Genomic DNA, 26,468 nt, shown 5'->3' on the forward strand with positions numbered 1-26,468 from the left:
CCGTCTTGTGATTGCTTGTGGCTTTTTGCAGGTCTACTCACAATTGTTCATCCACCTTGGTTGACAACAGCTCACTGACATACACGAAGCCCCTCATACGCTCACTTGCACTGTGAGTGTGCCCCAGGCCGTCCTCCCAAGGAGCACCAGCTACGACGCTCAGGTAAAGACCAAGAAAAATGAAGTCCTGTCTCCCATCACTGTCTTTGAGGGATGTTTGTCCAGGGCCTGGAGACGGCAGTTAGGGTGGATACAAGGAGGGCTGCCCAAGCTGGAAGCACCTGGCGTGACATCCTAAAGACACTGACAGGTATGTGGGCAGTGCTGAGAGGCAGGGAAGCAAGACGGAATAAACCACATTCAGGGGACTATATCTCTCTGGCTGTTGTTGCCATTGGCAAATCCCGTTGCCTCTACCTTCAAAATCAGTCCCAAATCTCCAGTGCACCACCAGCACCCTGGTCCAAACAATGGCCTTGGGGGCCTGTGGGGGCCGTGGGGGCCATCAGTAGCCTCCTCTTGCTCTGTGTGTATCCCCCCCCCACACTTGGTGCACACACAGGGGTCTCGGCTTGCCCCACTCCCCTGTGGCTGTGCATCACACGGAAATGAAACCTGAGGCCTCCCAATGGCCCCGGCCCTCCACGATCTGCCCGGCGGCCTCTCCAGGCGCATAAGCTTTCTTGGGGTTCCTCAGTCATTCCCAGCTCATCTTCTCCTCTGGGCCTTTGGTGCTGATGTTCCCGTGCTTGGAACAACCTCCCCTCTTAACTCACAAGACCCACTTTATCCCTTCATCGAGGTGGTGACAAAATGTCACTTCTTCCTAGAGGCCCTCCTCCACCACCCTGTCTGCTCACTCTCAGAGCCTCTCCAGTCCCATCTCTTCCTGGAGTTTGTCGCCACCCGAGACCACAGGTGCTTTGTCCCTTCTGCCACCTGCTCTGAATCTAGATGCCTGGCTCATGGCAGATGGCCTGTAAATATTTGCTGAATAAATGAATGCCTGATTCACATCTAGCTCTGCCCCACCGGCCTTCCAAAGGGCGCTCAGTCCCCTTGCCCACAGTGGCAGGGCTCTGTTCCCTCCTGATAAAACATCTTTGAACTGTATTGTGTGCAGAAAGCTCTTGGGACGCAGAGGCCCCTGCCGAAAGGGGCGTGAAGAGTCTCTCTGGAGTGCTCACTGCAAGATCACTTCAGATTCTCAGTCTTTTGTCTGCAGAGCAGCTGCAAATCTAAACCTGGGCTCAGTCGCATGCACAGGCATAGAACCCCCACCAAAGCATTTCGCCTGCCCTCTCAGCATGCTCCATGGCTTAGCACTGGGCACGACTTAACTGTTCTTTCTGACAAAAGGAGTGTGCCTTTGTTTCAAAGACTCCCTTATGTGAAGTTTCTGAAAAGGTGTGTTTACCTTACTTTACTAATTAAAGGCAAGCCCCATGTTCCCCTCCCTGGTCCCCGCAGGCACACCACCAGTGGCTACCCGATAGCCACCCGCAGCTCAGGTTACACGGACGCCCGCCGTAATGCCATTTGCCGTGATGATGGAGTCGACAAGGCTGAGTGACTCGGTGGGAGTATTTCCTGGGTGGACTAACCTGCTGGCATCACACTTGCTTTTATAATGAAAAAGGAAATTACTTCTGCCTTTGATGATGGCGGCTCCAGAAATCGTGAGTAAAGAGGGCAGGGGGAGAAAAGATGCTTCTAAAAAATGACTTCTTGACATTCCGTGATGTTGTGGAAGCTCAGTGATGGCCTGGTTGGGAAGGGACTTCTGTGTTTCACAAGGCATTTGACCATTTATTCTCAGTCTTGGCATAAAGTTAAGCGGAGTAATTTGCCCCATGCTGGCGGCAGCAACTATCAGTCAAAATCTAAGTAAAAAAGTGCTCAATGTGAGTTCACTAATTTTCTGAGGTAATTCGAATCAAAGCTCCTCCAGTGATGGAAACGAAACAGGCATTTTTAGTACGGAACTGTTAGACTTTCCTGCAACCACGTGAACTAGCCTGAAGACAAAGGTTGTTTTAAACAGTTTCATAGTTCCCTTCTCAGTCCCAAACATTGCAACAGGTGAACAGAGAGAAAATAAAAATGGGTGATCTAAGTGTGTGTTTACATACCTGTTGGGACCACTAGATTTTAGCCCTCTGTGAGGAAGCCGGTTCCCAGAGCCCCATGCCTGGCACCTGGGAGAGTGAACGGGCATTTTGCTGGGAACATTCGGACATTTCTCTGCTCTCCCGCCCCTCTTTGAGTAACTGGGGTGACGCTGAAAAACTTCTTCTTGGGCATTCGATAGGTGGGATTCTCTTGGAGCAAACAGCCCCATGGTGGCTGTGGTGCCCGCCGGAGTCCCTGGCTGCTCCTCCCTTCGCTATGTTGGAGGGGGGGCTGGCACTCAGAGGGCACGGATACTTTCACCCTTAATTAGGTCATGCCTGTTGCAGCCAGGAAAGGGTTGTGTTTACGGGAAGCTACATGCACTGTGGGCATGTACACATGTACTCCCTGGCGCCATCTACATTTTGGGGGCACAGACATTATGTAAGTATCAAAACTTCATATGGCAGGTGTACCACAGACACAGGCAAAGGGTCGAGGTTTAACTGGGTACAAAGAACAATGACAAAAAAGAGAAGGAAAGCGCTTTGAAAGCAATGTTTCTGAAACGTAAGGGTACAGTGACGTCCAAAGGTAAAAGGGCACAGCTCAAAAGATGTGCTGTTCAGGTGATTTTATGATTGGTTGAACAAACAATGGGAAAGCCATTATTTGATCAGAATTAAGTTCATGGTTTTTTGCTACAGTTCCTCTGTTATCTGCTGTGGCTCAGGAAAAAATGCATTCTCACTGGAAAAATGGTTTTGATTGATCAGTACTGAATGTTTAGTAGATTGTCCCTAGATTGTTGAATTTCAAAGATTTAACATGACAAAGATGTGTTTAATGTTTCAACTGTGAGTAGGAAGCAAACGCTTTCCGTTTCTTCTGGCAAAGGAGCTGGAGGTGGAGCCGAATCTCAGAGGTCCTGAGATAGTCACTATGGGGGAGAACGACCCGCCGGCTGCCGAAGGCCCCCTCTCCTTCAGATCCCTTTTCGGCCTTGACAATTTGAAAATAAGTCCCGTTGCACCAGGTAGGTGGAACCAGGGGTGATTTCTGTTCCCCACCCCCGCCAGTCTAGATGGCAAATGTGACTGAGTGTCCCTCTGGGGAAACACCTGTCCGGGAGTCCTCACACCCGCAGAGCTGACACGCGGCTGCCTTAGGTTTACAGAATCCCAGGAGGGCGTGTTAGGGAGGGCGTCACTTTGCTCAGCCCCTTGCCACCTCCCTGGACACTGGCGTTTGTATTCTCTGGAGGGAGGTTTTCAGAAATTGAGGTTCTGACCTCCTCTGGGAGGTAGGGGTCAGATCCTACCAGGAAATCTCTGAGCTCTCTAGGAAGTCCTGAGAACCAGTGCTGACCAGCCCTCCCAGAAAACTTAAAATAAGCTGGACATGACTGCAGGTACTGGATGCCTAGATTAAAATCCAACAGCAGGCAACAGAGTTGCTCCCAGCAATAAATACGAAGGAAAGATGGTTTGTAAATACACCACAAATGCAGGAGAAACAGGGGGCTCCAGAACGTCTGTCCAGCTAGGATCTTTTCAGCAAGGGCCTATCAGGGCTTGTCATGAGCTGTGGCTAGCTGGTCCTGGATGCAGTCACCTCTGGGACTGGGAAGGGGGACATCTGGGGGCTCTGGCTAAGAAAGTATGGAGTGGGGGTTACCCTAATGATTCCTTTTTAACTACCTGGACAATTGATGTTGTGGGAGTCGGGGTGGAAAAGATGGGAGGCAGGAGGAGAGATTTCTAGTAAGGGAAAGGATACACAATTTAAAAATATGAGTCAAAAATTAGCATAAATGTAAATTTAAAAACCACCCTGCCATCACCTGAACTGCCAGTTTCACCTGGTTTTTATGTCTGCATTCATTCTCCTGGGCTTGCCTGTAAGCATGCATTCATGCACCGAGCTGTTGCAAACAGGGGGTTTCCATGTGCCATTTGGTTTTATGCCTTTTATTGATAGCATCACAACTTTCCATCAAGTAGATGTGTAGACTACATAGCCATTTTATCGTTATTTGACAAATTATCATTTCTAACATTTCCATATAATAAATGTTATGAATGTGAATAGCACGATACATATTCTTCTCTGCTAATTTTTGAGGATTTCTTCATGATTAATCCCTAGTAGTGGGAAGGAACAAAAACTTCTTCAAACTTTTCTTTTTCAGTAAAAATATTCATTATGGAAATTCATAAAACACAATTAGTCAAAAAGATTTTTTAAATTACCCACAATTTTACCATTACTCAGAGATTAGTCTATTAGCACTTTCTTGGATTTCTTGCCTTTTTTCTATCAACATATCTGTATTTCCCTTTTGGAGTGACATACACTATTTGTACTACTTTGAAGCTTTTTTTTAAAAGAAAAAACTAAACAACATCACATCACATCTATCTTTCCAAGGCATTAGCTAATTAAATATCCTTCAGGGGCTGGCTATCTATGGCCCTTGGACCAAATCTGGCCCACTGCCTGCTCTCATCAATAAAGTTTTATTGGAACACAGACACATCCATGTATTCACATATTGTCTATGGCTGTCTTCAGGCCATAGTAGAGTTGAGTAGCTGGGACTGAGACCCTATGGCCCATAAAGCTTCAAATATTTGCTATCTGGTCCTTTATGGAAAAAGTTTACCTACTCCTTTCTCTGTCATTTAAGTGTCTCTACCCCATTTGCTATTTTACCTGTTCCTGCTGTTGGTCATTTAAGTTGTTTCCCAGGCACTGATACTGATCATAGGATAAATTCCTACAAGTGGAATTACTTGGTTGAGGAGTCTATCCATTTATAAGCTCTTTGCCATGTATTTCCAATGTGACTCTCAAAAATCTATGCACTGTGTACTCCTATTGATTGTAAGTGGTGGTCCATTTCCTTTTACTTTGGACAGCAGAGGGACCAATAATAATAATAATAATAATAATAATAATAATAATAATAAAAGCCATTGGGAGGGTGACATGTAGGTATGTCTAATTTCTGTTGTTTTTTTTTCATTTCCAGAGAGGTTAGAGGTTTTTGGTGCTTGTTTATCATTTGCATTCCTTCTTTGGAGAGATGCTAAGCATTTTGATTTTTGTTCTGGGACAGAATGAGGAGGATGTGGAGCCATGGCAGCACCTGGGGTCCCAGGGAGGAGGAACCTGCAGGGACAAATGTGACCCAACCCAAGGTCTAACGGAGCGGCAATCTTGGAATCCAGTTTGGACTCATTTCCTAAATCTAACTCTTAGATACAGAACACTGGGAATGACAAGGGGCTGCAGTTGGGGTTGGCGCTGTTTTTTTGCACAGTAAATGGAGACGGCCTCTCGGTGCAGGAGAGTCAGGACTTGGGTGCTGGCCTCGGGTGGGGAGGGTGGAGAGGCACCTGCTCTGCTGACTCAAGGCCACAAATCAGTTGTCCTGAAAGGAATTGGTCTCCAATCCTAAGATGGAACAACCCTCATTATAATGATGTCATCTGCTCATTCATCCACCCACTCATTCAGTTCCCTGATATTGAGCAAGGAGCCTGGCATGCCAGGTGTTGTCCAGGTACTGTGAACGCAGCTAGAATAAAGCTACCCTCTTTATTGCAAGACGGTAAAGTTGTGGGTTTCCAAAGACAAGCAGGGAGAGACCATTTTGTCTTTTCCATGGAAGACCCCTTGGCCCAACGTCCAAGACTAGGCAGAGAAGGGCAAGGCGGCCCTGCCCTGCGTAGGCATGGGATGCTCCGGAGGCTTTCTCCCCTTCCCGTTCTCCAGCCTCCAGAAGTGCACGTAAAGACAACTTCAGCAGAAAGTGTTTTCAGGATAGGTGAGGTGATCTGCACGAAATGACCTGTTCTGGCTGAGGGGAGACTCTCTGGGTTGCCCAGACAGGCTTGTACCTTTGAGTGTCCTCATGCCCTTCACACCTGTTTTTACACCCCACCTGCCTAGTTCTTCAGGCAAGAACTGGAAAGGGCTGGGATTTACCCTACATTCAAAGTGACAAGCTAGCCACAGGTCCAGGGATGCTGGTGGAAGACAAGGACACGAGACCCCTGGGTCAGACACAAAGTACTTCATCACTCACGGCACAACACACACATTCTCTCTGCGCCAGTTACCCTCGCCTGCCGAGCCCTTTGAGGTGATGTGCAGCAGCCTAAGCGAGGGGTCTGCATCAAAGCTAAGGCACAGAGCTGGGGGAAACCAAATGTTTTGTAATGGGCTGAAAGCTGACCTGCACAAACTTTGTCCCAAAGGAAGACATCATATTTTATGAAGCCAGACAGTAAATAAATCCGCCCATGCTCTGGAGAGAGATGCTATGTCTGTCTTCTGAGGCTGTTTGTTCTGCCACCATGCTTGGAGAGGTGGTCTGGAATAAAGGCTGCCAGGCTCATGGGGAATGGGCTACTCCATCATCTGGTGACCCTCTTACAGTCCCAGCTCCCCTCTCCTGAAAACACCCTCTCCTGAAAACACCCGGCTTGGGTTCCCCTGTAGGGAAACATCTTTGGGAGTTGGGGTTCTATTTCCTCTCCATTTTAGCTTCCTTGGGCTGCTAAAACTAAGTGGCACAAACTAGGGGGCTTAAAACAACAGAGATCTACTGCCTTACCAGTCTAGAGGCTTGACGTCTGAAATCCAGGGGTTGGCAGGTCTGTGCTCCCTCCAAAACCTGCTGGGAGTCCTGTTCACTCCCCAGCGTCTGGTGTATGCCGGCCCTCTTTGGTATCCCTGCCTATAGATGAACCACCCCATCTCTGCTTCACCTTCACATGGCATTCTGCCTATGTCTCTTCATATTGTCCTCCTCCTATGTGTGTCTGTCTCTGTATCTGCATTTCCCCTTTTAATAAGTACACCAGTCATATTAGATCAGGGACCACACTAATGACCTCATGTTAAGTTGTTTACCTCTGTAAAGACCCTATTTCCACATAAGATGATATTCTGAGGTACTAGAGTTCAAACGTCAATATATTTGGGGGGGAGGCAATCAAACCCACAATACAGTCCCCTGACCCAGGATGGACCCAACTCAGAGCTGGAGAGCATGGGCTGGACTTCTGGGCAGGGCGCCCCTGGGGCGGTGGCCCTCACTCTAATCAGGGCGACTCTCTTTGGGCTTGAACATTCTCGGCTTTGAGGGGAGGGCAAATGAATAGCTAGGTTTTCAGTTTTATTCTATCTCAGTTCACTGTTCTGTGGCTTTCTGCCTTTCCTTGCTTTTTGGTTTTCAGACGCAGATGCAGTGGCTGCACAGATCCTGTCACTGCTGCCATTGAAGTTCTTCCCGATCATCGTCATTGGGATCATCGCGTTGGTACTGGCGCTGGCCATTGGTCTGGGCGGTGAGTACGATGCATTATTCAGTAGGCTCTCAGGTACGTGTGCAGGCACTTAAACTTGCATGAGCTCCTGCCTCTCGCTGTACAGAGCTGCTACCAGCCTTAATTACTGCAGGCCAACACCCTCTGGGGCCCTGACTTTTGAGTTGTCTTTGCCTGCATGATTTAGAGCCAACCCGGGGCCCAGCAGGGCCACTGGCTATGCTTGGAACTTTGTCACCAAGAAACCTGTCCAGGTAGAGTTGCCCAAAGGCAGCTGATGAAATAGAATCTGGCAGGAGGGGGTGGGGGCAGAGTCATGTGAAGACAAGGAGGCCATTCATGCAGGGCCAGGCACGCCTGCTATTTTAAAAATAAGGTGCATGTGCCTTTTGTGAAAGTGAGTCACTTGAACGGTCTCTAATAGAGAACAATTTCTATTTTCTCTTGCAAATAGCTGGAGCACAGCTCAGTTTGATCTCCTGCTTGCTGTGCGGTCCACAGTCCCTTCACTTGTAGCCCAGAGTCAGAGACAACAGGAAGTAGGCTGGGGTGGAGAGTCCTCACTTGGGGCCCCTGCTCAGCCGGCTCAGCAGGCTGGTCCCTTGCCATGCACTTTCTCTCTTGACCTGGAGCCTTCCAGAGCTGTGGCTCAAGCTACCTTAATGACACAAAGTAGGGTGCAGCAGCCCAGCCCCCTGGAATTGGGAACAGAAACTGGGCAGAGAAGCTGGCTGCTGATGGAGTGCAGGTGTCATTATTCATGGGCAAGCTCCAGGCCACGTGGCCTCTGGACAGTTGTTTGGTAGCGCACTGAGTGAGCCCTTCTTAGCGTTCCTGTCTTATCTCCCAGTCCACTTCGACTGCTCTGGGAAGTACCGGTGCCGGTCATCTTTCAAGTGTATTGAATTGACAGCTCGGTGCAACGGGGCCCCAGACTGCAAAGACGGGGAGGATGAGTACCGGTGTGGTAAGCACACACCTTCCCCTGCAAATGCGGGAGGCAGCAAGCACAGCCCACGCCTGCCCTTCCCACCTGGGAAATGGGTCCATGTTTGTGTCATTGCCAATCATGTCCTCAACTGGGATCCCATTGGCATTCACCACAAGATAGTGGGCTGGTTATTAGGGGAGGGCCATTACACGGGGCTTTGATTTGGTTCCGGGGACTATACAGGCAGTAAAAAGAGATCCCCCAAGACAGCTCGGGGGGCCCACCAATAAGAACTGCCCTGCCAGGGTGGGGACACTGTGGGTGAGGAGCAGGTCACACTGAGCAGATGAGGGATCTGAGCTGACTGCAGAGGCATCTCCCCCTGTGGTCTCTGGGCTCCACTGGCCACTAATGGATCGTCCTCCCCATGTGCCGGCCAGTCCGCCTGAGCGGGCAGAATGCCGTGCTGCAGGTGTTCACAGCTGCTGCCTGGAGGACCATGTGCTCTGATGACTGGCAAGGTCACCATGCTAATGTCGCCTGTGCCCAGATGGGCTTTCCAAGGTAATTTAAAGAGCATTTCCTGCTGATAGGCAAACATGAGTCAGTGATGACAGTGAAAAAAATTGCTACCATTCAGTTGGGCACTTATGGGGCTTCAACTCACTGTCATGTTGCATCCATCACCCTCACTTATGGGTGCAGAAGAGGCCCAGTGCTGACTCACTCAAGGTCACCTGGGAAAAGGCACATTTGGGGGTGTCTTAGGGCCAGGCTGGGGCCCAAAGCAAATGCAGTGTAGTGCTTGGGCACTGAAGCCCCCTGGTTCCTGAGGCTGCAGCTCTAGGGCAGCCTCCTGGTCACCAGCCTTCTCCACGCTGTTTTCGCACCGTCCGTGCACACTTCCCAAGGAGCCCGAAGAACCAGGTCTGGAAAGTCAGCCATTTAGTGAAAACACAGTCATTAAGCACAGCTGTTGTGCAACATGTAGAAGAAAGAACAATGGTGGTGGACTCTCCACTTTTCCACGTTTGGGGGTCTACATGGCTTTCTGCATGGGGGCGACACGGCCCCCACCTTCTGACTCCCAACACCGGTGTCGTGGTGGCTGGGGCATCCCCAGACTCCCCCTGATCTGGGTTCTCAGAGTTCACGGCAGGCGGGCTCACTGAGTCTCTGCACTCCTGCTAGGAAGTTAGCGCCCCGTGCACACCAAGGAAACTGCGCATTTAAGCCTCACCGCCCTGAATTATGGAGTGACGATTTTTAAATCTGATGCATCATATCCTCAGCCCCCTTTCTCCAAAGCCAGTGAAACCCCAAACGTTCTCCAGTCTTTAACCCTGGATCAGCCCCTTCTCATCTCGTGACAATCTGGATGCAGAAATTAGCTGCAATTCAAGCTCAACATCAACAGCAAAACCCACTTGCATGATGGAGCCTCTGAGAATGAGACGTACTCCTCACGCACAATGAGGAGTTCACACCGCACACCATGGACACCAGCCATGTGCACACCATGCTGCATGTGCACCACATCACACACACCACACACCCACTGACTGTCCCCTATGTCAGATATAGAGGGGGGGGGACTGTTAAGCCTGACTTTCTGGGTCCCCAGCCCAGTGTGCACAGCTGGGATTTGATCCGAGTCAGGCCTCAAGAATAGGGTAATAGTAGTACTGCTTTAAAGGGTCAGTCATCGTGAGGTTCCAATGACCTTGGGGCATGTAAGAGCAGGCCTGGCAGGTAGGAGAGCCCTGGGAGAGTTGTGGTCTGGTTGCTAACACCACCAGGCCCTTGATGACTCACGGGACCCAGCGGTGTGGTGGGGCACCCATGCACCTCCCGGGTCCTGCAGCGGGGTCCTGGGGAACAATGGGCTCTCTCACTGGGCGCCTGCAGTCTCAGCAGGTTGAGCAATCCCGGGGCCACTGGGAAGGTCCTTGCCACCGCCTTGGTTACATTTGCCTCGACTGAGCCCTGTTCCAAGAGTGCCCGCCTGCATGGCACTGACAGCGATCTGATGACATCCTGTTGATAAGCTGGTGTGTTAGGGAGTGAAGCAAGTCTTTTGTTTGTTCCATGAAGACAGGGGGAAAGGCCATTTGTTCACCACCTCCCATCCCATAACTCTTCAAACACTTGAGTTTCCCAAACTGTGTCATGTCCGTTTTTCTCCAGGAGACCTCTTCCCTGAAGCTTTAAGCATTTGCTTGCTCCTGGTGCCCCTGAACCTCTTCCTTTTACATGGTCGTCTCTCTCTAACAGGACCCCATGCAGCTCTGGGCAGACAGGGAAAGTCCCTTATCTTCCTGGCCTATTGCTGTTGGGGTGTTCAGCATCCCCACTTTGATGCTCACTTGCAAACGCCCACCTAGTTCTGTTTTCCATCCCCTCTGGGGCTTGCTTCAGGCCGAGCAAAGGTCAGTTCCTCTGAAAGCGTCAAGGGGGGCCCACCTGGCTACAGCAGGAAGTGATCCTCCCTCCAATGTGCCAGGAGCCCGAGGAGGGTGGATGGGGCCATGGGGTGGGGGCAGAAGGCTCCCTCATGGCAGACTATGCCAGGTCTGGAACACCTTGCTAAATTGGAAAAAGGAAGCCATTGACAATTCAGGGGTACAGAGTGACATTCCCCAGTATGATACCTGCACTATTGTGACTTGAGCACAGGTTGCTTGGCAGCAGAGTAAATTTCACATGTCAGCTCCGCATGTCCAATATGCTTGCAGCTCTGTCACTTCAGACACCCTCCTAGTGGACTCACTTGAGGAGCGGTTCCGAGAGGTCTTTGTGTCCATCAATCACCTCTTGCCAGATGACAAAGTGACCGCTTTACACCAGTCGGTGTATGTGAGGTAAGCCAGGCTACGGCACTGTCCGCACATGTGTCGAGCCGTCCTCTGGATTGGTAAAGCTGCGTGCAGCCCCACGAGGACTCTAGAGGAAGGAGAGCGTGTCTCCAGGTGCATTGGCCGCTTTGGTTACCCTCGGGATACTTAGACTGGGGTGCTGGACCCAGACCCAGACTGGGTGGATCTGGCCCATGGGAGGAAGGGCAGTAGAGGAGCAGCAGTGACCGCCCATCACACCTGCAGGATGGCGCTGCCCACCTAGCAGGCACTGCAGAGGTGCTGGGGGAAGGGAGGGGGAGGTGGGCAGGGAGGGAGAGGACGTGAGAAGGAACCATACTGAGAAGGAAGTGTGTCCTTCATTTACAGATGACTTTAACATTCACCGTTTATATGACATGTTTCCCCCACAACTCATGAGGAAGGTAAACCGAGGCATCGTTAACTGACAGTCAGGGGCCTGAAGCCTGAAGGGGTTGCCTGCTGCTGTGGCCCAAACCCCAAGAGGAGTGTGCTCTCTGCTCTGGAGAACAACAGCTTGTCAGCCTGTCCTTCCTCAGTGACAATCACCCCTGGACTGATAAGCGCCATTAGGGACAACTCATTTCTTGGGTCCTAAACCCTCAGCCTGGTGACACCAACTTTTTCTTTCATGATTGCATGATAGGACCAGGACTCTAAACTTTAGGGCAGTCAAAATTACAAAGGGATCCTGGGTGGCTTGGAAGGAAAGCACACACCAGGGCTCCCACCTCTGCCGGGAGTGTGTGTCATTTCTGGGGTACCACTTCTCTGCTCTGGTGGAGGGGGCATGCTCTCAGACATGCATACGTCCAGGCTGCAAGGAATTTGTGCCAGAAGAGCCTGCCATACTGTCCACGGGCACCCCATGTCCCCCAGGGTCCAGTAAAGAGCACTGGGGTAAAAGTGACACCCAAATGACCCCCATCTATGTGTCCATAATACAGCTCGGCCTGTCTCCTATCATTAGCTGTACAAAGTGTGGAAGTATGGCGGGCCTGCCACATAGGCAGTACTTCCCTGAGGTTGAGTGTTTTACAATGACTGTGTGATGTTCCTCTTACGGTGCTTTATATTGACTGAAATTGCAGTCTGTATTCAAGGGCAGGGAAATAGAGTTTATTTTTCTTTTTAGTAAGATTAAGTAAAAAAGCTTCCATTTCACAGCCCTTGGGTATTTATCACTAAGCCCATTCTTTTTCCACTTCAGGGAGGGCTGTGCCTCGGGTCGTGCGGTCACCTTGCAGTGCACAGGTAAGAGTCTTAGAATTGCAGTCATGAATGAAAGCACGTGCTGCTCACAGACTCTGTCCCCTGCCCCTCCCCCCCTCAGACTGGTCTGAGACCTTGTAGGTGCCGGGTGGAAGCTCAGGGGACCCCCACCTGCTGGAAGGGTAGAGCAGTGTAACCTGGTCTCACCCGTTGGGTGTGGGGAGGCAGCCAGAGAGACCTCTCCGCAGCTGACAGGACCGTGGTCCATGGGCCCTGTCACTCCATGGTGGCTCCAGGAGCCCGGCTCACTCAGTGTCCCCCCCGCTCCCCCCCCCCCCCCTGCTGCCCCAGGGAAGTGTGGCTGCACAGCTCCTACCGACTGGCAGCCCTTGTCCCCGGCGGGGCAGTCCTTGCTGCAGGGCTTGGGTCTGAAGAGGCCAGGCCCATACATACCAGCCCTGCATAAGTGAGGAGCACGTGCAGAGGGTACCTCACTTCTGGCGTGTGTCACCATCCTAGGGACGCAGACATCACAGGGAGAGAGCTGACAGCACTGGGCTTTGCTCTGACGGCTCTTCCCCCTGCACCCACTGCTCACCCCACGCTCCCCCATGAATCCCTCTCCCTGGGCTGTGAGCTCCGGGGAGCGCAGGGTGCTGGGGAGTGGGGAGGTCTGTGGATCGAGCCCCCACCCTTGTTGCCCCTCGGCAGCCTGTGGCCTGAGAAGGAACTACAGTTCGCGCATCGTGGGTGGAAACGTGTCCTCGCTCATGCAGTGGCCCTGGCAGGCCAGCCTTCAGTTCCAGGGCTACCACCTGTGTGGGGGCTCCATCATCACCCCCGTGTGGGTCGTCACCGCTGCCCACTGTGTCTATGAGTGAGTGCTCCCGCCCTCTGAGCTGTGGGCCCTCACCTTCCTCAGACGCTGCTCGGTCCGGGCCAGGTTGGGATGGACTGGGTGGTCAGCAGCAGGCCTGCACAGCTGGCCAGCAGACCAGATGGTTGCAAAGAAATGTCAGCTGGGGGACCCCTCCCTCCTCACCCTGGATCCACCATCAGCAGCTGGGTGTGACTGAAGACCCAAAGCTCACTTTAAGGTTTTGACACCTGCAGCTCTTACAGACAGGGTGGCAAGGGCTGGAAGGATGCTGTGTGCAGGAGGAAAGCCACCAGCATGAAGGCCCTAGTCCCCCTGCAGCTCATCACAGGGTACTGTGCTGTGGCCGAGAGGGTGAGAGCATGCAGGGCGGGTGAGGATGCCGAGTCTCCCCAGAGCAGTCTCTCAAAGGAGTTCAGCGTGGCGGAAAACCACAGAAAATACTTCCCAGCACAGTGGCTCCTTCTCCCTGCTTTTCTTACTCCCTCTATCTGGCTGCTTTCCGATGGAGAATGGGCCCTCATGGACCCCTGACAGTCAGCAAAGCTGAGCTCAATTCTCAAATGCTGTGAAGTCCCCAGAGGTGCAAGGATCGAGGCCTGTCTAGGAAACTCAGGGGTGGGCTCTGCAGGGCCCGGGAGCCAGGGTCAGATGCTGTGTGCCAGTAAGCAGGGCAGTGGACCATCCCCCACCATTTCCCTGGCACCGGCTCTCAGACACCTGAGCTCCCTGGGTTAAAGGGCTTGGGCTTTTCCTGCTTCACCTCTCAGCCTTCTCTTTGCAGCCTATACCTCCCCAAGTCATGGACCATCCAGGTGGGCCTAGTTTCCCTGCTGGACAGCCCAGCCCCTTCCCAACTGGTGGAGAAAATCATCTACCACAGCAAGTACAAGCCGAAGAGGCTGGGCAACGATATCGCCCTCATGAAGCTGGCTGGGCCCCTCACCTTCAATGGTACGTCTGGGTTTCTTTGTTCCTCTTATTTGTTTCAAAAGAATTTGCCATTCCTTATTGAAGCATTTTTGTAATGGCTGGTTTACACTCCTTGCAAGGTAATGCCAGTGGTTGGTTCATTTCAGTGTTGGCATCAGTTGATTGTCTTTTCTTATTAAGGTTGTGATTTTCCTGGTTCTTGGTATGATGAGTAATTTCCAGTGGACATTGGCTCTTTTGTTAGGATGTGCTGCACCTTACACGCATCTTCAGTGTTAGCAGGTGGCCACCTTGTGCAGGTTCACTGTGCTGGTCTTGGTCCATTTTGTGGGGTGTGGTTCTGGCAATAATTTGATTTCAGAGTCTTCATGGTTCTGTGCTGTTCACCTTGGTTGGTCTGGTGTCACTGGGCTCCCTCTGGTGTCACTTTCTTCCTGCTGGTGCTACCTAAAGATGAGAGGGACGTCCCCAGGCCAGGCCACCTTGTGCCTCAGCTGGTGGAAGGAAGTTTGCCCTTTCCAGTGCGTGTTGTGGTGAGGGCCCCTGCCAGTGCCACTCACCTTCCCAGGGTCTCATCTTGACCAAGAAAGAGACCACTTCCTAGGCCAGCTGGCTGGTTGAGGTGGGATCCTCCATGCAGCCATTTCTTTACAAACTAGAACACACTGGGTTTCCTCGGCTCCTTGAAGTATTCAGAAATATGCTGCCACGACCAGCTGCAGAGTTCAGCAGCCTTTCTTTCTCCATGGGAAACGTCAAGTCATGACCTCTAGAGGTTACAAAGTCACCAGAAAAGCTACACAGGATAGAACTTTCAAGCATTTTGAGATGCAAACAAAGCATATCACTCCTACTCCTAATAAATTAAATCCTATTCCTAAATAAATTAAAGTCCCCTTCTCCTTTCCAAAGGGTACACAGCACTTGGAGTGCTGGCAGAGTGTAATAAACAAGGCCCTTATTGGAGCAGAGCCCTTGTGCAAGACCAGGGGTGGGTTTGACCTGGGAGAACTGTCACTGTGTTTATTACATAGCGCACATGATACTCTATGCAAAACATTCTGAAACAAATATTTCTAGAGAAACAACAAGAAATTGGTAGTGGTGGTGTTCATGTGTTAACTGTTATTGATGATAGTTGGTTATAAAAAATGAAGTGCCCAAAGTTATATTTTGACAGAAATTAAAACGAGCAGTCCTATGCCTTTCCCACCTTTGTGTTTTGTCCTAGGACAAGCTTAGCGCCTGTCATAGTGTATTCATGTCAGGGCCCCACAACGGCTGCTACACTGTCTTTGCTGGAGGGCGACTGTGACGGCCCACGTGGACAGGCAGGCCTGCTGCCTCCAGAAGTGTCAGGCAGGGTAGGAAAGTTCATGGAGGGATGCTCTGTAAGGCAGCACACCCACAGTCCAGGCCAGGGGTGGGCACACTATGGCCCCCAGCCATGTCTGCCCCTTTGCCTACTTTTGTAAATAAAGGTTTATCGGCACACAGCTGGGCCCTTTTGTTTCCTCTTGTCTGTGGCTGCTTCCCTGCTACTGTGGCAGAGTTGAACGGTTGTGATAGAAACCACTTGGCCTGCAAAGCCTCAGATATTTACTGTTTGGCCCTTCACAGAAAATATGCCAAACCTGGTCTAGTTGCACTCATGTTGTTCAGTCCAGGATTGTGTTAAAGTTTTGAGGCCCTGGTGGGGGAGGGATCTCTGCTCTACGCTAGTAGCTTTTAAATGACCAAGGACTTGAGCCTTCTTTGGGGGATAATTTGCACTCTGCCGAGAGGTAACCACAGATGAGATTAACTTTTTCTCCAACTACTGCTTCAACTAAGTGGAAGGTTGTTGTGTTCCCCTTATGCAGAGATGATCCAACCAGTTTGTCTGCCCAACTCTGAGGAGAACTTTCCTGATGGAAAAACATGCTGGACATCTGGATGGGGGGCCACAGAGGATGGAGGTCAGTGGTGTGAAACCAAGATTCTGAGACCAGGGAGCCCAGAACCGAGAGGGCCAGATTGGATGGCCATAACCACACTCTGCCATCCAGTCCAGAGGTGGTGTTCCTGTGGGATGTGGGGCTCCCGTGACATGCCCACATGTCCTGGTCAGGGGGTGCCAGTCAACTGCTGGAAACCTGCAGGATGCTGAGGAGTTGTGGGTCATGGGTCCAGGTCCCAGGTCCCACTTGTCTTAGGACATGAGCTTGCAGACTTCCTCAGGAGAGAAATAAATCAGGAAGGGTGACGGCAGACATTCGCATGGCGGGGAGACCCCTGCCTCTGTTGGGTGGTCCTCCCACCTCCTCTCATCCCCGCTCCCACCTGTGGTGACCAAGTACAGGGAGCCTCTCCCAAGCTGTATTTGCCAGGCTGGGATTTTTGTCTTGCAGGACTGGAGGCTGCGTTGCATCATTCCACAGGGGTTAGGCAGGACAAGCAAACAGGACCTTGTTGCTATCACCCTAACAAGTCGGTTGCTTTCCTTGTTAATAGGAAGAGAATGAGTTTGCTGAGGCCGTTGTAAAAAATCACGATAAACAGGGCTTCAAACAGCAAAGCCTTTGTGTTCTTCCCAGTCTGGGGGCCAGAACTCCGGAATCAGGATGTGGGCAGGGTTGGGTCCCTCTGGGGGCCCTTAGAGGGAATCTGGTGCAGGCCTTTCTCCCAGCCTGTGGGGTTGCTGGCAACCTTGGGGTTCCTCGGAGTGCAGACGCATCATTGCAGCCTCTGCCCAGCTCTCCCTGGCTTCTCCTATGTCTGTGTGTCAGATCTCCCTCTCCTTTCTCTTGTAAGGAAACCAGTCTTTGGATTTAAGACACACCCAAAATCCAGGATGCTCTTGTCTTGTGAGTCTTACCTTAATATATCTGCAAAGACTCTATTCCAAATAAGATCACTTTCTAAGGCCACAGGTGGGCATGTTTTGGGGGAGTCACAATTCAACCCAGTACAGGAAGTTCAGTAGTTTCCTCTTGAGATTTATTTGCTAGGTTGACCCACTCCTGACATCCCAGGCACGTGGGAACTTACCTACACCAAAAGGTCAATCCTGCAGGACAGGGTCTGATCCATGTGGCTTGCTATATCCCTCTACCCATATTGGAAGCTTCTTGCACAAATGCGCTGAGCTCTGTCTCACCATTTACCAAGTGCAGAGCTGCATGTCTCAGTGAGATACTGTCTGCTCGTCACAGCAGATGACAGTGATGCGGGCTCATCTCGAGGGCCAGCACATGGGCCAGGGGCGTGGAGCAGCTTGCTTGGGCTCACGTGACCAGGTTGTGGGAGGGCTGGGATTCCACCTTTGTGTTCCCACCCAAGTCCCTATGCATGCAGCTACGCATGAACTTGGAGTACCTGAATATGATTACTTCATCATTACTGCATCCTTAGGAAGCAAGTAGGGGCAGGATCTGCATCACAAGCCAGGTGGTCCCCCGAAGCAAGGATGGAGAATGTGTGGGTGGATTGGGGAAGCACGTGCAGAAAGCAGGGGCAACTCACACTCATAAAACACTTACAGTGTAGGATTTGAGGACCGCAGACCTAGCACCACCTGCTCACACATGCTAGAGGAACGGGAAAGGGGAGTGCCCTACTCCATGCCTATAGAACAAAGGCAGCCAGTTTTGCAGACAGGCGATGCTCAAGGGCGCTGATCTCTTGGGGTTGGTAGGGAGGCTGATCCACTGCAGATGCATGAGTTTTCCTGTGGCTGCTGCAACAAAGCCAAATTTAGTGGCTTAAAATCATCCAAATGTATAATCTACAGCTGTGGAGCTGAGATAGCCTATACCAGTCTCAGCCAGAGTCAGTATGCTGGAAGACTGATGCCTTCTGGGGGCTCTGCGGGAGAGCCCCTCCCCTGGCCTTCTCCATTATGGAATCTGCCTGTGTTCCTGGGCTGCTGGCCCCCTCCTCCTTATTGACTGCCTCTGTAGCATCTGCAGACCCCTCCCTCTCCGACAGCCCAGGGCCATGTCCCCATCCCATATGCACGCGTGGTCACAGGCTCCAGGACTGGGACATTGTGTGTGTGACTTTCATGAGCCTCAGCTTCCTTTCTGTAACCTGAGCTGTTCTGGGGACTAAACAGGCCAGTATGGGTCAGGTGCTTGGCCCAGGGTAGGCCTGGGCAGATCCATGCTCCCTTCTACTGATCCCCTGTGCTCTGACCCCCTGGGTTGGTCACCTTGGGGAAGTGAGTGGCCTTGTGGGAAGCAGCTGGCCACATGGCCCATGCTCCCGTGGCGTTAGGGAGCAGGGCTCTGGGACTCTCCAGTGTTCACGACAGTCTCCCCATCGCCCCACTCCCGGCCCAGATTTCTCCACTCCGGCTCTGTCTGGGTCTTCCTCTACCCCGTGTGCACCCTGAGTCCAAGTAGGACCTCCAGACACATGTGCCTATCTTTGCTCTGACACAGGTGATGCCTCCCCTGTCCTCAACCATGCAGCTGTGCCTTTAATCTCCAACAAGATCTGCAACCACAGGGACGTGTATGGTGGCATCATCTCCCCCTCCATGCTCTGTGCTGGCTACCTGAAAGGCGGCGTGGACAGCTGCCAGGTAGGCCCTCTGTGACCCCTGGGGGCCACGGCAGATGAGGTGAGGCTCTGGTATGGTGGCCCAGCCCATGGGACAGGTCACTGCCAGCATTTCCCTGTGATTGACTGAAAAGCAAATTTACAGGGTGTGGGAGAGAAGTTTGCTCAAGATATTATTCCCTTCCTGGCTGGACGGGTCCTGTTTACACAAAGCTCCACTCTGCCTGGGAACTGGGTGGCCAGGGGTCTCGAGGGCACTTCCCTCCCCAGCCTGGTCCTCAGAGTCTTCATGAGGACCCGGGGGTAGACCGCAGGCGGGAGCCTGTGAATCTGACCTCCAAAGTTAGGGTGGGTGGGACTCCCACACTGCTGGTTTGGAGGTCAGCTAGAGCTCCCACCTGGCAGACCCTCCCTCTGGGGGCGCCCTGCTGCCTTGACCTTAATGGGCTCCGTTCAGAGTGTCTAGAATCTAGGGGGACTCAGCTGGGGGAGAGCATTGCCAAGGGATAAGGGGCCTCACCGTGGGGAAGGCCGAGGTCGCTCCAGGAGCTGTGGGGTGTGAGTACAGAGCCAGCCTGGCACCATATTCCCTGATGGGTGAAGGGGGAGCTCCTGCAACAACAGGGACACCCCACATCAGTGCCATTCCAGCCCCTTTGTCTCTTCTTGCGCCACCTAGGGAGACAGCGGGGGGCCCCTGGTGTGTCAGGAGAGGCGAGTCTGGAAGTTGGTGGGAACCACAAGCTTTGGCATCGGCTGTGCTGAGGCTAATAAGCCTGGCGTCTACACCCGCATCACCTCCTTCCTGGACTGGATCCACGAGCAGATGGAGGTGGGTGCAGCCCCTTCCCACCTCAAGCTGGTGCCCTCATTCCACCGCTAGCATTCTTCCTGGGTGGCCCTGCCCTGCTGTGCAGAGCCAGGCCATGATCCGTAAGCTGTGGATACAGCACCCTGGGTTTTGTTCCTGGGTGTCAGACGTGAGCACAGCCAAGGCTCTGGGGAGTGTAGTCCTGTTTGGGTGGGTACACACAGGTGGGACATGAAGGACAAACATGCCTCTGCCATGTGGGGAAAGGAGGGGTGGCCAGATGGGTGCATGTGTGCATGGCAGAAAGGGTGCACACAGTGGAGACAGGTGGGTGAAGGTCTGACCTGGAGACCCCCAGTGCCCACTGAGGAGTTTGGACCTTGCTGAGAGCCAGGGGTAGAATGGGGAGTCTCTGATCAGGGGAGGCCTGGGCAGCTCTTGTTTTGGGGGCCTCCCTGCAGGGCGAGGAGACTGGAGGAGGGCCAGGACTCTGTGAGGCTGGCCATGTGGCCGGGCAGGTCTCTCCCTGTGCACTAGGTTAAACCTGAGCCCTGACAGGGAAGGGCTCTTGACTCTAGGAGGGAAAGAATTCTCAGTCAGGTCAAATAAGTGCCAGCAAGAAAGGAATTTGTTAAAGCAAGAGTAGAGGCAAATGTCAGCAGCCACGCAGGCAGCAGAGAGCAAGAAAGAGCAGAGGTGGGGGAGGACGCCCACTGAACCCCTGCTCAGCACAGGGCAGGTGCCCTGCCAGCTCCTGAAGCCACGCTCACCTGGTGTACAGTGTCTGCTTTTGTCTGCATGGTGTGGGATCATGTCCGTACCATCTCAGGATTTGGGGGAGTTTTGGAGCACTGGAGGGAGAAAGTTTATGTTCTGAGAACTTCTGTTTCCGTACTGGTCTGAACTAAAACAGGGAGAGAGAGAAAGGATTGCATCAAGACTAGAGAGCTGAAGAAAATAGCAGAGGGACAGAGACACTTTTCACTGGAGGTGGAGTTCAGAGAGTTTTTGTCTTTTTCATGAAAGAGTTCAGAGACAAGTGCAATAGGCTTATTCAGGATGAAGGTTTATTTGATAAGACAGTGCACGCTCAGATGGGAGTGTGAGTGACCTCAGGGAGGAGGCACGCTTGAGGGTGTAGGGTTCAGGGTTTTATAGGGCCTTTTGGGTTGGGGGTCAGCCTAAGGCATGATGTACACAGGTGATTTATAATTCCTTTGAAGTTTTGTCTTAAGAACAGGGTTGAGGTGACGGGTATTAATCCAGATCTCAACATTCTTTATCCACATAGGTTCATTTGCACTTGGAGGTATGCCTCTCATCCTGGTTACAAAGTTACTTAATTGATGAAGGGGCTAGAAGAAGAGGAAAAACAGCCTATAGTTTTAAGTTAAAGAATAATCTGGGCCTTTGTCTGCAGGCTAAGTAGATTTTACAATGGCCTGACCCTTGTCCCATTTCCCTGCTGTATCTCAGCTTGGCAGAACCAGGGTGGGCAGTGGGAGCCCGGGAGATAGGGGGGAGGGAGAGCCCTGGGAAAGGGAGCACCGCGGGTGACGTGGGTGCCCAGATGGGAGGGCTGCAGGGCCACGTAGGAGCCCGGGGCCTTCGGCCCTGTGGGTGCTCAGCTAATACTGACTGACTCGCTCTCTGACTCTGAGCCCCACATCCTGCCTTAGATCAGTTTCAAAGACCTTTGGTGTTCTTTTTAATCGAGGTAAAATTTATATAATATAAAATTAACCATTTAAAGTGAACAATCCAGTGGCATTGACACACCCATGGTGCTGTGGGGCCACCACCTCTGTCCAGTGGCAAGGATTTTCATCTGAAATAAACCCAGGAAGCAGTCTCCCCTGACGGCCTCTCCCAGGCTCTAGCTGCCGGTCACCTGCTTTCTGCCCCTTCAGATCAAAGCCCTTTTTAAAAGGCCCTTTTACTTTGAAACAATTGGCTAAGGACATCATTCTCCTCATGTGCCTGGGGAGTTAATTTCCACTTCTTCCTCCTTGAATTTTTCCTACAATGAGTCACACACAGTGGTTGCCCCACCACCACCACCACCACCACCCCCGTGCCAGGCTGACTCCCCACTGCTGGGACTGGGCCTGGCTTGAACCCAGCCCTGAGTGTCCTCTGCAGACAGGTCGTCGGACCCTCAGTGCTGGCCCACTGCCAGGCAGTGCTGGAAGACATGCTGTCTTGGGGGTGCTCGTTTTGTGGCACGGGGTGGATCTGGGCCTCCCCGCGGCTGCACCAGGGGCAGAGGGGCCGGGTGGCCCAGCTAGGAACCATGGGACGTGTGGGTGGAGCAAACCTACTCCCACCGTGAAGTTGTGGAGGTGGGCAATGGGGGGCGGGGGCAGGGCCCCCAACTCGGCTGGGCACCCTCCACAGTGCTGCTGTCAGTCTCCCTCAAGGCCATTCGGGGTGACAGGTTCCAGGAGCGCCACACATCACAGGTGAGGGGACCTGCTGCAGGCCTCCATGCTAGTGCGGGCAGAGCTCCCCTCCAGCCCTGCCACGCTGCTCAGCAGAGCTGACAGATCTCCCACAGGGGGCATGGCACTTCCTGGCTGCTGTGAGCATTGAAGATTCCCAGGATGCTTTGCAGAGGGTCTGATCAGGGATGTGAGGTGAGGGCCCTGGCCGTTGGGGATGGTGGCAATCCTGATGCCTGGGAGGGGCACCAGTTGCCTCCTGCCACTGAGGGTCTGTGTGAGCCACGCCCTCTGGCAAGTTTCTCTTCCGATTTGGGAGACCCGGACAGGCTTGGCTTCCCTGAGAGGTTTTCCAGAGCATCTATTTTTGGTTGTCTCTTTTGAGCATGTATGTGAGGGCCTCCCACCTGCTCACACCATTTATTAGCATGGAATGACCCCATTTATTAGCAGATGGGACCACCTGCTGGGTGGTTTTCTCTATTTAGGGCTTGAAACAAAATTGTTCTGACTCAAATGGGCCTTCAGAACATAATGCTAAGAGCTGGCAAGTTCACATGGAACTAGAAAACTCCCAGGTCGGTGATGGGAAATACAGGGCATGGTCGGCAGGAGGTGAGGGCCGGGAGGGCCGTTGCACAGCCATCTGGGGTCGGCCCAGAACCAGCATCTCCTCCGGCGCAGCTGACTGGTCCCCATCACTCCTGGGGAGCGACCACCGCCTTCACTCCTGCTCACATGCAGTTGCTCACTTGATCTTAACGTTGGAGAGATGGCTTGGAGTCCTATAAAAATAACTATGTTTTCATTTCTAGAGGGACCTGAAAACTTGAAGGGAAAGGGGACAAGCCACCACCTCACATTTCTGCCATGAGGGAGACGTCCGCACCCTCCCATGCGGGAACCGGCAACAGTGGGGCAAGGAGGATCGGCTGCACGTCCCCCTACGTCTAGGACAACTTGCTCCTAACACCTCTAAGAGCCTTTTGGGCAACAGACTCTAAGGCCTTGAAGCTCCTTCCTGAGTCACTATGACCAGGAGCAGGAAGGCCTCTGAAGTGCTAGCTTCCCCATTTGTCCATTTGGGTTCCTCTCCGGGGGTGTCAACACTCCTGACAGTGAGGGAACAGCCCTTCAGTAGAGCCGGTACGGATGCACTGTCTGCATGTTTCACTCCTACGCCCCAGACCCCAACCAAAATATTTCACTTCCATGATCTCTTTTTATATGTGGGAACCCAGCCTACAAGTGATTAGTCTGAAGGTTTATTTCTCTTTTCTTGTAGTATCTGGTGCTTGGTGTATTCTTGTCCCTCGCTCCCACAGGACCCGTGCTCTCTTGATGCTGTTATCAGTCAGAGCTTGTCTGAATGGATGCTGACTGCTTGTGTAAATTGAAATCAACTTGAGTTTAGAGGCTCCATTATACTTTGATCTCTTCTGTATACATTGTGGGGTTTGCATTTTTCTGTTAGAACAGATGTCTCAGCAGATCAGAATTATATTTATGATGTCATAAGACTCAGAAGCAGAGAAAGAACAGAAAGTCCTGTATAAGACAGGACCCCTGAACCCCACACAGAGGACACTGAAGGCAAAGAGCAGAGATAGTCACGTGTCATCAAGAGGCCACAGACATCCCTACCTCTCTGGACAGTTCCACTAATCTACCTGTGGGATTAGAGACCCTTCCCGGTACCCACACACCCTGTGTAGTCCCCACAGCATACATGCAGCAGAGAAAGTTTACTTGGTAAGACATCATTGTCCAGAGGCCCTGGATCACACATGAATTCGTCAAGTATGAACCCTTTGCTTTGCCTTGAGGCCATGGTAGCAAAGACAGGTGGCTTTCAAGGAGAGAGCAGGATGGGCCAGGTGCCTGGGGAGGGAGCCCCCAGGGGGTCTGCGAGGAGGGGGAGGGGAGGGGAAGGGGGAAGAGGCCTGAAAGACACAGCTGGCCCTGCCCTGTCTCAGAGTCAGGGCACAGATCTCTGTGTGTCAGAAAGTGACAAGGCCATTTTTGTATTCAGTGTTTTTCCCCAGGTCTTTGAAGGTAGTGGTGGCCTGTGCATTGAAGGTCACGTGGGGAAAAGATCAAAGACCTCACGTGGGAGCCTCTGCTGAGAGACCTCAACTGAGCCGGCAGCCACAGGTGTTTGATGCCTGCGGTAACCTTATTCTTCTTTAATCACCACTGAGTGTTGTGAGGAAGTATTTCCCTAGGAAATATAAGGTGGTGCCAATGGTGGGCAATTGGTGCGTGTGAACCACATGCCTGGCACTGTCCCCCTAAGTCTCACATGTTTACTCATTTGTTGCAGCCCCTATAAGGCAGGAGGAACCATCCGTCCCGTTCCAGAGATGAGGAAACAGGTGTAGAGAAGTGACTTCCCCAACCTACCCATCGGGCCGGAGGGGCATTGGGGGTTTGCACCAGGCTCATCATAGCAGGAGTTAAAGAATGAGCTGATAGCAAAGCTACACCCTCTGGCATTTGAGTCTCAAGGGACTTTGTGCCATCAATTTGAACCCATTGCAATGTATTAGTCATTCAAAGTCATGACCTTCTCCAGAAATATTTGGTCTTGATGGAGACATTTGCTGGCGTGAGCTGCAGGTTGGTGGGTAGGACTGTTGTCGACTTGTTCCTCTTCTCCAAGGACACCGCTTAGCACCTACCTCTGGCAAGGCCAGTGGGGTCGGGACAGAAAGTTGTGGCCAGAGCACGCCTACCCTGGCCTGCCACCAGAGGAACAGCTGGAGGAGCAGGCTACAGATGGAGCGGGCTGCCTCCCCTGGCGACTTAGCCCTGAAGACGGGACTGTGGGGCATCCCTGTCCCAGTGCAGTGAATGGGAGACCCCCACCTGTGTGCTGACATCCACGGAAACAGTCCTCCTCTCTCAGGAACTGTAGTATTTGATACAGCTTTATCTCCGCATTGTAACAAGATTACAGAAGCCTAAAGATACTATAGAAAGTTTGGAAAGGTGTGTTACAAATCGGCCAACAAATTAAACACTCCAGTTGGCCATGAACACTGTGAGAACTTTCTCCTCCTCCTAAAGGGGGCTCCTGGCAATGGTCCGGGGACACCTGCATATTTCTTCCCCATCTCACGTGAGAAAACCGCCTGTGGTGGTGCAGGAAGGCGTGAGGAGGGCTTGGGTGTGCAAACACATGCCAGCCCAGGGGCCACTGGGGGCTTAAGAACTTCCCGGGGCAAGTGCAGCCGGACTGGTCTGGGCGTCCAAAGGTTGGCTCCGCTGCCGGAATTCCCCAAAGAGCAACACTGGGTCGGGAGGCATTGGTAAGAGCTATACCCTATTCACATGGGTGGTGCAAGTTCCCCAAGGCTTGGCCTCCAGCCCCTGGGGGGCAAAGGGGCCTCCAGCCATACAGACATAGAGTCACAACCAAGAAGAGCAAATTCACACTTCACAGCCTTAAACAATAGTGACTTCAAATCAATTACTCCAAATCAATCCATCAATTACTCTTGGGCCACCTTTTCCCCCACAGCATGAAAAAGGAAACCTCACTAAGCTTACTGCCCCTCTGGCGACTTGGGGCACCACGTTCCCCGTGTCTTCATGGGCGGTGGACCAGCTCCGCACACAGACCTGCAGTCTGTGCCTCTGCTCTGGAGTGGCTCCTGGAGACGGGCTGCGTTCCAGTACCCTTGCCTCTTCCGGCTTGCCTAAGTTGTCTGAATTTTCCCCAGATTCGTGGACACCTGGAAGCCATTTTTCAGGTTCCCTGGGTACTTGGTGTGTGTGCGTGATCGCACATTATAGTGACATGTATGATGAGATCATTTATTTCTGAGCCTGCTTCTCTAAGCTAAGAGCTTAGAAGTGGGTTGCCCTCCACCTCCCTGGGTATCCAGCATGCAACCCACGAAGGCACAGAAGCTGCTCATGGTCACAGGTGGAATGAATAAATGGCGATGCAGTCAGCATGCCTATGAATGGGCCCCTGAGTCCCGCCATAGACCAGCACATTGGCTGGGAAATAGGTGGAAATCAACCCAAAGATAACATCTATCATTTAAAATCATGATTTATTTTTAAAAAATCTCCATGTCTTCCCTTGAAAGTACAAAACAACTAGTCAGTGTGTAAGAATTGAATCCTGCTATGTCTCATTTCTACACGCGTCTGGTCTGCCTTAGCATGATCCAAATCATGTTAGGAAAAAACAAGCTCAAAGTCTAGTTCACAGAACAAAGGTCAGTGGTATCACCAAAGGGTGAGAAATTACAAAATGAAAGGGTTTTTTTAAAGAATGAAAAGGCAACAATAGCGATGGCCTTTAAAATCCATTGGCTGAAAAGTTGATAATCATGTTTTCAGACTTGAGGAGAAAGGCGCTCATGACACATTTTCTT

General features: G+C 52.0%; 1 protein-coding gene across 8 annotated transcripts; it reads left to right on the forward strand.

The window, feature by feature from the left end:
- Positions 1-1,224: 1,224 nt before the first annotated feature.
- Positions 1,225-25,124, forward strand: TMPRSS3 (transmembrane serine protease 3). 8 transcript variants are annotated; one of them, XR_005060400.2, is made up of 14 exons: positions 3,010-3,148; positions 7,362-7,472; positions 8,302-8,418; positions 8,823-8,946; positions 11,118-11,243; positions 12,469-12,512; positions 13,182-13,347; positions 14,132-14,301; positions 16,143-16,238; positions 18,705-18,847; positions 19,505-19,657; positions 22,893-23,223; positions 24,110-24,247; positions 24,401-25,118. XR_005060400.2 is itself a non-coding variant. In XM_017660960.3 (13 exons), the coding sequence occupies exons 1-13, from the start codon at positions 1,659-1,661 to the stop codon at positions 22,908-22,910; spliced, it is 1,428 nt and encodes a 475-aa protein (XP_017516449.1). In that variant the 5' UTR covers positions 1,225-1,658; the 3' UTR covers positions 22,911-23,521. The 8 variants fall into 8 exon arrangements, 5 of the variants coding, with proteins under 5 accessions (XP_017516449.1, XP_036870723.1, XP_073087398.1 ...); XR_005060401.2 differs by having other exon boundaries at positions 24,110-24,231; positions 24,401-25,117; XM_017660960.3 differs by lacking the exons at positions 24,110-24,247; positions 24,401-25,118 and adding an exon at positions 1,225-1,679 and having other exon boundaries at positions 22,893-23,521.
- The last annotated feature ends 1,344 nt before the right edge of the window (positions 25,125-26,468 follow it).

Source organism: Manis javanica, chromosome 3 (assembly GCF_040802235.1).
Source record: "Manis javanica isolate MJ-LG chromosome 3, MJ_LKY, whole genome shotgun sequence".
Taxonomy (NCBI): domain Eukaryota; kingdom Metazoa; phylum Chordata; class Mammalia; order Pholidota; family Manidae; genus Manis; species Manis javanica.

What these genes read in the sequence shown, in the direction of transcription:
- TMPRSS3 (XM_017660957.3), top strand. Translation starts at nt 2,491, where the DNA reads ATGCACTGTGGGCATGTACACATGTACTCCCTGGCGCCATCTACATTT. An exon ending in TTTGGGGGCACAGACATTAT is followed by an intron (nt 2,557 to 3,009) that starts GTAAGTATCAAA and finishes CTTCTGGCAAAG; the next exon opens with GAGCTGGAGGTGGAGCCGAA. An exon ending in CACCAGTCGGTGTATGTGAG is followed by an intron (nt 11,244 to 12,468) that starts GTAAGCCAGGCT and finishes TTTCCACTTCAG; the next exon opens with GGAGGGCTGTGCCTCGGGTC.